The sequence below is a fragment of the Parus major genome, chromosome 7 (genome assembly GCF_001522545.3).
Source record: "Parus major isolate Abel chromosome 7, Parus_major1.1, whole genome shotgun sequence".
Classification (NCBI taxonomy): domain Eukaryota; kingdom Metazoa; phylum Chordata; class Aves; order Passeriformes; family Paridae; genus Parus; species Parus major.
Genome location: NC_031776.1, coordinates 2,308,542 through 2,322,080, shown reverse-complemented (window position 1 = coordinate 2,322,080; position 13,539 = coordinate 2,308,542). Strand labels below are relative to the sequence as shown.

The following is a 13,539-nucleotide window of genomic DNA, read 5'->3' as shown; positions in this document are numbered from 1 at the left end:
ATTTACTTGAGATGCTGAAAGATGATTTCATTGTGAAGGGTTATCTTGTTAATGCAGTGCAAGATTTCTGGCCTGAATACTGAGGTTCTCCAGAATTTTTAATATGTATTTGAGTGATTGGTAATGAGTAGCTTTATTGTTGCTTTACAAACCCAGAGGAAGAATTGTTTAAAAGAGGGGAGATGTTTTGCTCTCATAATTGTGTAAAATATGTCCTTGCTTATTGACAGCAGAGCCAGGAGCTTACCCATTGTGGTTTTTGATTAGTGTTAATGTGATTAGTGATTGCCGTCAAGATAAAACCAAAATATAAAATGAGTTGTAATTTGAGGGCAGTGATGAATATTAAATTGTCCTGGAGGAAGGCTTGATCTGAAAGTTCTTGAGTGTTTCTGGTGGACAGCCATTGCAGTGAGTGTTCATTAAACCTGAGGATTTTCTTTGATGTAAGACACATGTGGATACATCCATCAGGAGGCATTTATTTCATTTTAGCAGGGGTGGAATGTGAAGAGCTGCTGCATGCTTTGCTCCCAAGTCCAGCAAATCAGGGAACTAATGAACTTAAGCCAAGGAAAATAACTTTTGTACTTGGAAATGTGATAATTCCTGACACTTGGTTAAAATGTATTATAGTGCTGGATGGTGGATAAAGTGCAGTCAGCTGTCTGTGTTCTCTTGGATAAATGTGGTGTTAGAGCTCCTGGGGGATACTGGACTGTTTTCCCAATAATTCCTTTCTGGAACAGTGTCTCACTCTGAGTGTATTGCACATTTGACAGGTAACAGTTTTACCAAAGGGTATGAGTGTAATTCACCTCTTACTTCTTGTTCTTCAGTAATGGCTTGCTTTACTGGTTTTTATCTCTGTATATTTAAAAACAAAAGAGAAATGCTTTTATCTTTTTTTCCTATAAAAATCAGTGCATGTCTCTTTAATTTCTGGTAAAGCATAGCAGGCCTAAAATTGCTTAATAAATCCAGCAGACTTCAGAATTGAATTGGAGTGGGAACAGAGAATAGATTTGAAAAGCAGATCAGGAGACTGCGACCTGAAAGAGGATTTTGATAACCTACAGTAGACAAGCTGGATTTTTTTTTTGTTATTTGGAACAAGCTAGATAATAAAAAAATTAGTCTTTCTGTAAACTATGGATTATTTCATGGAACATTTCATGGAACATTTCTTTGCAGTGTTGGTTTAAGAAATATATCAAACCTGCATCATAAAATGTTAACCAGCCCTCCTGGCCTTAAGTGGGGCTGGAGTGCTCAAGGTGGTTTAAGCCAGAGCATCCCTCAGATGTCTCAAACCCCAATGTGGGCTGGGTACCTGTTTCCCATTTTTTAATGAGAAACCTCAGAAATAACAATGCCAGATGCATTTCAGATCACTTGCAAGCATTTCAGCTTCCAAGCACAGATATTTCAAGAGTTGCAGGCTTACTGTCATCCCATTCCATTAGCCCTGGTTAAATGTAAGTAGATATTTTAATATGCCATATTGGAAAATTTAGCCATTTTAATAATTCAGTACTGAGGTTGGCAGAGAAGCAGACATGTTTTCCTAGCTGATACATCATATTAAGATAATTGCAATGAAAGAGCCTGCTTGATCTTATTGAAGTACACTCTGAAACAATGCTCTTGCAGACGTCATTCATACTCCTCACCATGAGTGCCAGCACAAGTTTGGGAAGATGTGCTCAGCCCTGGAGCAGGATTTAGGAATGCATTAGCAAGTGGAGGATTTCTCCAGCTCGTTCCAAGGGTCACTAATGTTGTACTGTCTGCCAAGTGCCAGGATTTTCTTCCTACAGTGAGAAATTCGGTCCAGGGTTGCTCTAGGATAGCACCCCTGTTCCTGTGATCAGAATGGTGGATTTTTCTTGGACTATTGGCTCTCCTGACTTTGAATTTCTGCTGTGAAAATGTTGGGAATGCAGGAAGACACGATGCTCATACACTCCTTGGATTAGGTGGCAGCTGGTGGTGCAGCCACTATTTGGTGATAACCCTGTGCTGTTGTTTTAATCTTGGTGCTTTTCTCTTATTTAACTATTTTCCTTGTTTTCCCTTTTCTAGATGAGGGCTATTACCAAGGGGGAAAGTTTCAGTTTGAAACTGAAGTTCCTGATGCCTACAATATGGTGGTGAGTATTTGTCTTTAGTCTCATAGTTGTCATTTTAGATTTTCTTTGCAGGTAACAGGACTTCAGGGGGAACCTGGCATTGGGACTGACAAAAGATTGTCTGTCTTTTAACAAAATAAATTTCTGCAGCTGTCTGGGAGAAGCTCTTGGAAGTGCAGATGAGTCAGACCTGAGTGTCCTCCCTTCTGGCTTAGATTCTGCTCTTTCCTGTTAGTTATTCATGAGACTGGGATTTAGTGATTATTCTCATTAAAAAGTTATATATCTAAGAATGAAATAAATGAACCAAAGGAAAAAGTTGACAGTTCTGTAATTTCCCCTCCCAATTCTTCTGCTTTGTTGTCTCACTTTTGGTGCTGGTAGTTGAGAGTCCTTTCAGGGAGGCTGAATGTGTAGGGGAGGATCCTGGGGAAGAGTTTCAGAGAGGATCTTTGGTTCCTCTCAGCTAAATTCAGCATTATCTATGTGTAGTAGTTGCAGTCACAACTAGATAGTGTTTGCAGTTGTGTGGGTTTGGTTGTGGGATGTTTTAAGTTCCCCTTAACTTTACCAAAGAATTTCATACTATGACAAGGGGTCACCCTTACTAACTTTTTTGTACTTATTTTATTTCCTCTGATTTTTGTATTCTAGTTGCTCACCTAACACTGCTGCAGGAAAGTGTTTGCTGTGCATTAACAGGAGAGCCCAAGTTCAATTTTGAGCTGAGTTTTTTGATTCTCAGTTCCCATAATTAAAAAGTCTCTGGTTTGTTATGGTTCCCTGCCCAGCACTGGCAGGAAAATCTACAGCAAATGTTAATAAAATATTTTTAAATTTGAACACCTCTCATGCAATACAAAAATAAAATGCTTTGGAAAAATGCAGGAGGTTGAATGTTTGATTTGGGTCAGGTTATTAACTCAAATGTGTGCTCCCCAATCTGAGTTATGCTGAAGCTGTGGTTTGTCTTCTGCCAGGCAGAATGGACTGAAACAAGTGATGCCTGTTTTCAGGAGAGCTCTGCACACTTGCCAGGGCCTTCACCCTGCAGACAAGGTTGGGATATCACACCTCTGCATGGCAAAAGGAGTGGATGTGGAATTGTGATGTAGTGGAGGAGCAGAAAATAAATAAAGAGGAAAAATTTGGAAAACTTTGTACTGTGGCTTGCAACCAAACCACTCCATGCTTCACTCTGTAGTGTTCACTTTCAGCCAGTCTCAGAGTTCTCCAGAAACTGGTGGTGGAAAGTGGTAAGAAATATCTCAGGGCTGGACGTTATTTCACCCCCAGGAACTTGTATCCCTATTAGGGCCTCCTGGGGGAGTTATGTTTCTTACAAACTGGAAGAAAATCTGGAATTGCAGTTGCAGGGTGATTTAGCAGAACACTTTGGGACTAGCTGGTGTCTAGAGAAAGCATTTCAAATAACATTGATTCCAGATTTCTCTCAGGAGCCGCATCCCTTCCTTCTCCAGGTAAATTTTTTCACTAGTGAAGAGTTACAGCTACAGAATACTTGTCAAATTACATATAGAAATAATGCATAATTTTTTAAAAAAATTGTAAGATCTGTTGGTACACCTGTCCTTTTAGAGTGCAAATTTATTAAGAACTGAAACTTAATTTTAAATGAGGGATCCCAGAGCAGAGGTGGCTGCTTGGAAATGGAGAAGGAAGTGAATGTGGTCACAGCTGAGGCTGGATCTACCTGTGTGTGCTGCTGGTGGTGTCTGAGGGGAAGGAGGAGTTTGAGCAAGGAAATAAATGGATTTTGGGAGCTTTGTTGTGCAGAGTGTCACAGGTGTTCAAATGAAACATCACCCTGAGGAAATCTTCAGATTTGTTAGCCTGGGGAAGGTTCAAAAATGACTTGGAACAAGGAGAAGTTTGGTCTGAAGATGGATTTTGTTTGTGCTGCAGTTGTCTGTCTGTCTAAAAGAGAAAAAGGAGAGAGAGAAACACCTTTGTCTTACTGTCAGGAGTGGGTTTTTCTAACTTTTAGCAATGAAAATCACTTTGAAAGGCTAAAGGAATTCTTCTGTTTCCATACAAAACTGTTTCACAGTACAAAAAATGAGGCACCAGTTAATTCACTGTGAGGATTTGGGGATTTTTTTTAAAGGAGTCCCTATAAAGTGTTTTTTAGACTCATCAATACATTCTTTTTTTGAAGGTGCATATGGTAGAAGTTTCCTCTTTTATCTTGATCTAATGGCATGGAATAAATTGTGGTGCTTTCCCTAGCTTGAGAACTAGACATCATCTTTCAAAACAGTGTGAAAGTGTAGCTAATGAAAAGCTTGTGCTGTTAAAAAAACTTCTAAAGTATTTTGGAGGTCAAAAACTCCTGGACTGTGAGCCACGTAATGTTCAATAATGCCATGACTGATGTTACTTGAGTTACTGCACAGAAATAAAGTGGAGGAAGAGCAAAACCTGCATTATCAATCCCAGATTCGTTGTGGTGGTCAGTGTTTTTGTTCTAGAACATCTCTTTTAGGTATGTTTTTGGTGTCTCAGTGCCATGCATATTTTCTTACCTTTTCCAAGGAGTGTTAATTAAAAAATTTTCTTAAAAAGGTAATTGGAAGTTGGGAACAAAATGAGACAAAAACCCATGAAGCTGTCATGCAAATAAAGCTCTTTGAGTTGTTTTGCCTCTTGATTGAAGACATCATTGGAAAAACTGGAGGGAGATGGCTCCACATTTATAATATGTGGTTTAATTGAAGTTTTGCAAGGTGCTGGTGTGTGCTGATGGATTCCAGGACACTTCCTATCAGAAATAATCTGCCTGATTGAAAGCTGCAAGTCCTAGTGGGGAGAGCAGGGATGGAACAACGTGCTGTTGCTAAGCTACTGAAATTTTTATGTCTCACTCTTTATTTACTTCACAAAACTAGAGCAAAGGAGATTGTACTTTAAAAATCTGAATTTCAGAACCCTGCTATGAAATTCAGAAATCTGGTGATCTTGCCTGTGGCATTTCAGTGTCTCAGATTCAGCTCTGATGCATTCCTTTTCAGTTGTGAGCAGGAGGGTCTGTATTTAAAAAGTTATTTATTTGGTGTAATTGTTACCTTTGTGTCCTCTGCTGTTCTTTAACAAATCCCTGATTTGGACAAGCCTCGGTGAAGGGTGAAGTTTTTGTGGTTTAAATGATTGTCCTAATAGTTAAGTATGAGGAAACTGAATGACTTAGGGTGTTTTCTTTTCCCTGAAGGAGTAAATTTTCTTGGCTTTCTTAAAAGTTCTTTTTTTTTCTAAGGAACAGCCTAATACCAGCCTGGTTTTTATGAAGAGTTGAGAAAAGCTAAAAGGGCAGGGAAACCTGGTTTGACTCTGTAGGTTATGTATTGTTACCCTAAACATACAACCCAGGCTGTGAATATCAAATATACTTGCCTTTCTGTTTTATGAGTTATAACAGGGTTTTATCTTAAAGATAACACAGTAATTTGTTTTCTCTCCTGGCAGCCTCCAAAGGTAAAATGTTTGACAAGAATCTGGCACCCAAACATTACAGAGACAGGAGAAATCTGCCTAAGGTAGGAGCAACATTCTGTTAGAGTTTTTTTAACCTTGGAGGTTTCTCTGTTTGATAAAATATTGGATGTAACTGTCCTGACAGTATTTTTTCTGCTGGTTCTGCATGTAACTTTTAGGAACATAAAAATCTACTGGAAGCCTCATTCTTGCTGTGCTGTAGGGACCATGTAGAGCCTGACTTTTCAGGTTCAGACTTAGTATTTTGTTCTACTTGGGGTAAAAATGTAAACTCCAGCCTAATCAAAATGTAGTTGGGTTTTTTCTTCCTTCTCTCATAAATGAAAAATCCTCAGGCCCAGAGGGAGGTTTTGAGGCTTTACCATTTAATGCCCAAGTGTGTTAAGAGCTTGAAAATCCTTTATACTTTAAAAATGAGGGAAAAAAGTGTTTGTTAAACTTTGACAGTAATTATTCTTTGTTTGCCATTTGTTAATTATAATAATTAGTAGCCACTGATAAGAGACATGTGCCAGTTATAACAAAGTTGGGGTCAAGTCAGGATATGAAACCTGAAAACTTTGCTTTGCCAGAGTGAGAGGCTTCTGTTGCTGAGTGGTTTTCCTTGATAGTAAATGTTTCCTCTTCCAAATGAATTTGTGAAACTTTGCAATGTCATCATCAGTACCTGATGGTGAAATTGGCCAGAAACCAAACAGAAACAGAAGTGAGAAGCCTGCCTGTCAGTTTTCAAGTTAATGGCACACAGAAGAAAAAGCAGATGAAGCAGAAGCAAAGCCCATAAGTGAGATTGAAAGCTGTTCTGAAAATCCAGCATGGTTGTCACTATGTGTAGCAAAACAGTGCTTAAAGAGAAGCTGATTTTCTCCTCTAGATGGAAAATCATTTTTGTGCTGTGTTGAAAGTCCTGGTGAAAATGAAGTTTTTAATTGCCCTTCCTTAGGCAAGTCAAGTGTTTGAACCAGGGAGCAACAAATATCAGCCACCAAACCAAAGCTGAAGCTCCAGCTATAGCACAGCATTTTCTGAGGTCCAATAAAGCCTCACATTCATCAAATCCCAGAGTGGTTGGGTTTGGAAGGGACCTTAAAGCTCATCCCATTCCACGCCCTGCCTTGGACATGGACAACTTCCACTAGACAGGTTTGCTCCAAGACACATCCAGCCTGGCCTGGAGCGCTTCCAGGGATGGGACAGCCACAACTTTTCCATCTCTTTAAATGGTTTTAATTATAAGAGATGAATGTGGTGTTTGGAGCATCATAATTCCAATGAAGTGAAGGCATTTTTTCAGCATCCACACTGAAACAGTTTGGATTGTCAGGTGCCTTAACATACAGACCTTGGAAATGTCTGGCATTAGATGGAAAAACTAAAATAACTTAATTGCTTTATGCCTGCTAGAAAATGCATTCTATGTATAGTGTCTGCAATCAACTTACCCAAGAGTCTATGCATTAAAATAGCTTCAGGTATTTTTAAAAGCAGAAAAAACATCTTTATCAGTGGTTTCCCCCCACATACCTTGTGCTGTGGTGTGTGCTGGTTTGATAATCATCCCTGGATTAAAACATTCTAAATAATTAAAGCTGTGGTCAGGGGGAGGAAAAGTGGGGCTTTTCTGTGCTTTATGGACTGCAGTTACCCTGGACCATATTATTAATGATGGATGCTAATTAGGTCTGGATATCACCTCTACTGCACATGTGGATAGAAAACATGGAGGTTTTTTCAGGATTGATCTTCAGTCCCTACAGTAAATAGTAGTCACTTAAGCTGCAGATTGGGTCAGCTGGAGTTTCAGAAGGTTTTACACTTTCTGGAATCATGCAATTCCCACTTCAGGAGATGTTTTTTGAAAGATCTCTTTAGGATGTGTGTATTAAAAAAAAAAAAAAAAAATCCTCAAAGCTTTCTTCCATGCAGGAATTACTCCCAGAATAAGATATTTGTTGAACTGAAAGCTGAGCAGCTGACTGGTCACATCAGTGGCTGTTTTGGTTACTAAAAGTTGAAAAGCAGTGATTTTGCAGTCTGCCCATAGGAGCCCAGATACAAGGATTTGTAATCATAGGCTGGGAGGTCTCCTTAAATCTGGACAAAGGTTCTGTTCAGGAGCTTAATGATCATTCCCAGTCTGTGGAAGAAAGGTGAAACAAATTCTATCAGCAAATGAGGAGTATTAAGCCAAAGGGACACTTCTGTCTTCACTGCTTTCCTGCCTGAGTACTCTGAGAGGTCAAAGTACCTCTTCAGTCACAGATACCTGTGGTATCCCCAGCTGGAGATGTGCCAGGAGATCTCTGAGGCCTTGGGAAGCTGCAGAGCTGTTCATGAGGCTTAGCTCATGCTCAGGTGTTCTGTCACTGAATATTTTTATCATTTCAGTTTGTGTGTTAACTTCCTCCTCACTTGGAATTTCGCAGTGAGGTGTATGGAGAGGCAAATGGAAGCACTGTCATACAGCTTGATAAGGAACAGACAAAAAGCAAGCTTTCTTTGCTTTTGCTTTTGTCACATATGGACACAAACTGCTGCCACAAGATGTTATTTTTAATGTTGCACAAGTGGTAATGGCATATTTTATCTTTCTAAAAGCACAGAAATGAGATGAGCAGCACAGTTAAGGTGGAATGGGCCTGTCCAGGTTGATTATTCTGTTCCTAGGATCTCTGCACTGAACAAGGATTGAATTTCCTTGGCTAGAAACTTGCCATGTTCATTAAATAAATACATAACCTGTATGGTTTAGTCATCTACTGTAACTTAAAGATTATTTACTACATATCACCCTGGAAATTGCTAAAACCTAATAGTTTAAGACTATTTTACTTTAACCCTGTCATTTCAGTAGCAGAAGCTGCTGGTGGTGGTAAATTTTTGTGCTTTGTTGCGTGAATTGTCAGTTTTAGATTACTCCTTACAGAGGAGGGTGTGATTGTGAAATGATGGTTCAAGGAGTTTTTTAGACATTTTCATTCATTTTCTGAGCAAGACTTCAGTTTATTTCTCAGTTGTGCTCTGATCCCCAGTATATCTCCTTCTTATAACTTCTGAAGTTGGATCTGAAAGGTCCAGAAATGCCTGAACACCTCAATGGTTTCTACTTGCAAATACATCAGCATTTCACTGGGCTTAATATATACCATAATACACTGGTCATATGGAATTTCTCCAGTGGATGTGTGCATATAGGAGATTCTGTATTTTATATATTAATATTCATGTTAAAATTCAGGTTATATTTTATAAGGAAGTTTTTCCTCTGGAGCAGACAGACTAAAACTCTTCCACTTACTTACCTTTACCTATAGGAAGCTGAAGTCCTTTCACAGAAGAGATGATGATCCTCTCTTTGCTAATATCCCTCCCCAAAACACCCTTTTCTGCATTGGTTTGTGCCAGTTTTGGTGAGAGATGGGTCATCCTGCAATGCTGTCTCTTCACCAGAGATTAACATGTTCTAAAATGCATCAGGGAATAAAAAAAGAGTTCAGTGTTGAGCTTGTCACAAGGGTTTCTGTCACTGTCTGCTGCTGGAGGAAGATAATTCAGGTGTTTTGACAGAGGTTGAGCTCAGATGGGGAGTTCTGTAATGACAGTATGTAGAAGGTAATTTTAGGCAGACATCCCAACTCCTGGGGTTTAAAATTCCATTACCTGGATATAAATAGTACAAGAATTAGATCTTATCTTGCAATTACTTCCTAATGTTTTCTGAGAAACTTTCTGACAAAGGCATTTTAAGCAGAAGTTGCTCTGTATAATATGTGTGTCTTTTTTTTTTTGCAGTTTATTGAGAGAACACTCAATTGATGGCACTGGCTGGGCCCCAACTAGAACCTTAAAGGTACTGTTTCCTTTTGGATGTGTCTATCAAACTAGATACATCTTTAAAAATCCTTTCCTGACCTTGGAAAGAAACAGCTCTTGTGGTTGCTCAAGAACAGGTTTTTGAGGTGGGATTTTTGTCTTTCAGCAAGTGTTGGTGGCAACAGTGGAGCAAGTACAGTTCTGATTGTAGAAATGTTGGTAGTTTTAGTGTGGCTGCACAAGTCCTGCTCTGGTCAAAGCTTTTGGAGGTTGGTGTGACTCTGAGAACCCACACTCTGTGAGGTGTGCTGCTTTTCACCCAGGCATCCTGTGAACAGCAATCCATAACCCTGGTAATTTCCATGGGATTGGTATTCCTGACAAAATCAGTGCAGAGCACTGAGCAGGAATTTATCTTCCTGCTGCTGCTGTTCCCAGGAATGCTGCCAGAATTGTTTCTTCCAGAGCTTTAACAACATTAAGTGCATAAAGGGTACACATCAGGTGTTTGTCTCTTTCAAAAACCAAATTGAGAATGACCTTTATCTGATACTTGGTTTGCTTTTTGGCACTGTGAATGAGATCTGGGACTTTCTTCATCTGTCAAATCTCTTCTGAGGAGGTAAAATGAGTGTGTTGTTTTTCTTAAACAGTCTTTCCCTGTTGTTTTTTCATCAGTTGGTGTGATTTTGTTTTGCCCTTTGTGTTTCTGTTTCTATCTCAGGTTAAATCAAGGCACTGAATAATTTATGTTAACTAGTTCTGCTCCTGTCCCTGCGTTTTCATTCAGAGAGAGTTTTTAGGCTACAAGTTTTAAGCTTCAGCCATTAAAAAATTAGTACAAATGGAAGAGAAACCCAAAAGGAGCTTTTACTGTGGTTGTTGAATTAAAAGATTCAGCAAGAGAAAAGGAAGTAATAGGTAAACTTCAGAAAGAAAAGAATCAAATCAGATGTCCTCCTTGGATTTTTAATTTTTTAACATTGAAGCACCACAGTTGTGAGCTCACTTTTTACAGCTTTTCATCACCAGAAGGGGAAGAGTGAGAATTTTCACAGAAGCACAGTGAACAGAAATCCAGTCTTGGCCTGTTGTGGACTTCAAAGTCAGTATTTCATTTTTCAATAATATGAAGTCAGACTGGTTTTCTGGAGGAATAGCACCCAGATCTGCCCAATAAAACACTCTGAACTACTCCTAAAGATTTAAATTGAGAAAGGGGCATGTCCTTCTGCCACAGAAACTGTTTCCAAGGGCATTAAAAAAGCCATTCAAATCTAGAATGCATATGAGAAGCTTCATGCACAAACCGTGCTGAATGCAGATGGATGGAGCTTGTGTGCTTAACCCTTTAGAAGGCTCAAGTTTTTGATTGTGTCTCATTTCTGAATCCTTGTGGTGGCAGCAGAGCTCTTATGTGAAAAATCCTTCTAAATAAACTGCTGTGACCTTTTTAATATTTTTTTTAAGTATTAAATGAAGAATAGAAACACGAAGAAACTTTCTGAAATAAAAATGAAAATCTGCTCAATTGTCTGTAAAAGTTACGTGATAAGGTGTATTTTTAACAGTGTGGAGGATTCTTAAGGGGGGGAAAGACCCAACTCAGTTTTGTTTCCCAGCATTTTTTTGCACTTGGTGTCTTCTCATTCATAATTGAATTCTCTTCAGGTTACCAAGTGTTGAGCTTTATCTTTTTTCCCTTCTTTGTGCTTGGGAACACGTTTCCATGGACCACTGTGAAGAGCAGCCTGTGTGTGAGTGAAGGCACTAATGAATGTGCTATTTCTGAATTCCTGCATTAGATGCTTTTTTAAAATCAGATTCTGAGCAGAGTTGGGCTCTTAGCCTGAAACAGGTTTAAAACATTAACTTGCCAGCCTGTCTATATATATACTTTTTAAATGACTTTTTTTAATTCACAGAAGCACTCCAGAATTCCAAACCCTTAGGTAATTTTTGGTAGTGCTTGGTCTCCTGGATTGTGTGAACACTGCTGCAGTGCTTTCCAGCTGATCTTTGTGTCATCATTCAGTCCTTTGTAGCTAAACATGAGTTAGCAGCAGGAGCTTATTTACCTTTCAGTCTCCATTCTGGCATGTTCTGTATCATTTTATTGGATGTTTTCCTCTCTAAGACAGCTTATTCACAAAGCTGGAGACTGTTGCAGTTACTTTGGGCCCAGATCAGTGTCTGAACTTGCTTTTCTCCTGTTTTTAGGTGTGATGGTCAAAATTAATGTTTCCCAGGCATAAAGCAAATAGATGGCTTTAATTCCATTCTGTTCTCAGATTTTATGTCACTGCAAAGACCAGCTTTTAAATACCTCATATGACTTCATGCTGTTGCTGTTACTCTGCTACTCTGCTTTGTACCCTTCAGTAATTTCAATTTCAACCTCCAGGGTGCTTTAGTAGCTACTGTTAGTCCTCAACTTGCACCTTATTTGCCAGGATTATCACCTGCCTAGCCTTCTCCTTAATATTCCTCAGCTTTGTCCTAAATGTTTGTTTTCATTTTGCTGTGAAAACATCTCAGGTGATTGATTTTAATAACTGAACAAGCGGATCTGTATTTTAAATGCCTGACTGGTTTTAAAAGTCAGGCTCCTTCTGCAGTTACCTCTAAGTAACTGCAACTGGAAATTGGTTCATAAATCAGTGGCTGATTGATGGACCTTAAAAATAATCAAAGCACACTTGGGCAGCTCTGTGGAGGGCTGAGCATATGAACATTAAAACCAGTGTTGAACAATGTGTGATGGATGTTCACAGGGAATATTTGTCCTTTTTCTTCTTTTTGTAGCTGTGTTCTGGTGGAGATCCAGCTGGTCTCAGAGAGCTGGGCTGTTTTCTGGAGGGTTTCCCTTTTTGTTTAGGTGTATGTGCATTTCAGTTTTTCACTGAGATAGTTTGAAGTGCTAGGTTTTGTTATTTTTGTCTTACTGCTGACAGGAGAGACAGGAGCAGGAGTGGGAAACATCCAGGTAGTCTTAAACTAGGTTTTAAACAGCTTTTTCATGCCAACCACTGCTTTTTCAGGAATTTCTCTCCCATAACTCCAGATCCTAGGTTAATAAATATCTGTCTGTGATATTAGATTACCTGACCTAAAAGGAATTAAGACTCATTTCCACTAAACTATTGCTACATGGAGTTGATCTTTAAGAGCCTTGCTTATTTAATTAGTGTTTTAATACTAAATGGCAACGTTTGGTCCTGTTTGGTTCACTGGTTCTGCTGCTGTCTTCAGGCAGTGGAATGACTTCATTTGGAATCATCCAAATGTCAAATTAATCTTTTGGAGAAATAAATCAGAGGGTCGTGACTTAATTTTTCCAGTTTGCCTCAATGTTTGAGCATCAACCTGAGGAGTTTTGAAAGTACAAAACTTTCAACCATCATCTTAAGGAAAATAGATGGTCTGCTGTCAAATCATTTGTAATTAGTGTAGAGGAGTGTTTTAGACAGACAATAAAATAACTGTCACTGTCTTGAGGATGGAGAGAAAAAAGAAACCTGTATGCTTTATGTTAACACTAATTCTTGTTGCTCAGGCTGTTTTTCTCAGCATTATGATAACATTATACAGCTATTGATTTATTTAAATCCTGTTTTGGAGTTGGTCTTTTCTAAAAATTGAATAAAAACTTCAGACCCAGTATTTGGAAAGAGAAGCTATAAAGCACTGAATACAATCTTCTGTGTAGATCTGACATTCAGTTTTTTCTTAAAATAAGCTTCAGGAAATATTTTTCCAGGGATATATTGTTTTGTATTTTGACTTTATTATAAATTGACTTTAGCAGTTTTGTTAGAAGTGATTTATTTCTTTCCCCTCCATACATGCCTAGGCTGGTGAAAATACACAACTCAGTGTCTTCTAATAGCTTTTGCTTCTGAAAAGATTTGCAAAATTTTAATTTTCTTTTTTTAATGTCCCCTGGCAAATCCAAATCTTTGGTTTAGATACAGTAGCTGTTATTATAAGCTTGTGAATCAGGAGAGCTGAGGTACCTCAGTAAGTGTAATTAAACCATACTTGTTCTCCCGAGATTGTTCATTTCTGAATATTCAATTTG

The 13,539-nt window shown here is 38.7% G+C and overlaps 1 protein-coding gene across 10 annotated transcripts in view; it reads left to right on the top strand.

Moving 5' to 3' along the window:
* Positions 1 to 13,539, top strand: part of UBE2F (ubiquitin conjugating enzyme E2 F (putative)) — a 54,426-nt gene that overhangs the window by 14,134 nt on the left and 26,753 nt on the right. For all 10 annotated transcript variants that reach the window (XM_015634993.2, XM_033516174.1, XM_033516171.1 and 7 more), the window contains exons 5-7: positions 2,086 to 2,153; positions 5,616 to 5,686; positions 9,438 to 9,495. In XM_015634993.2, coding sequence (XP_015490479.1) covers positions 2,086 to 2,153; positions 5,616 to 5,686; positions 9,438 to 9,495 — 197 coding nt within the window. The remainder of the gene's footprint in view (positions 1 to 2,085; positions 2,154 to 5,615; positions 5,687 to 9,437; positions 9,496 to 13,539) is intronic.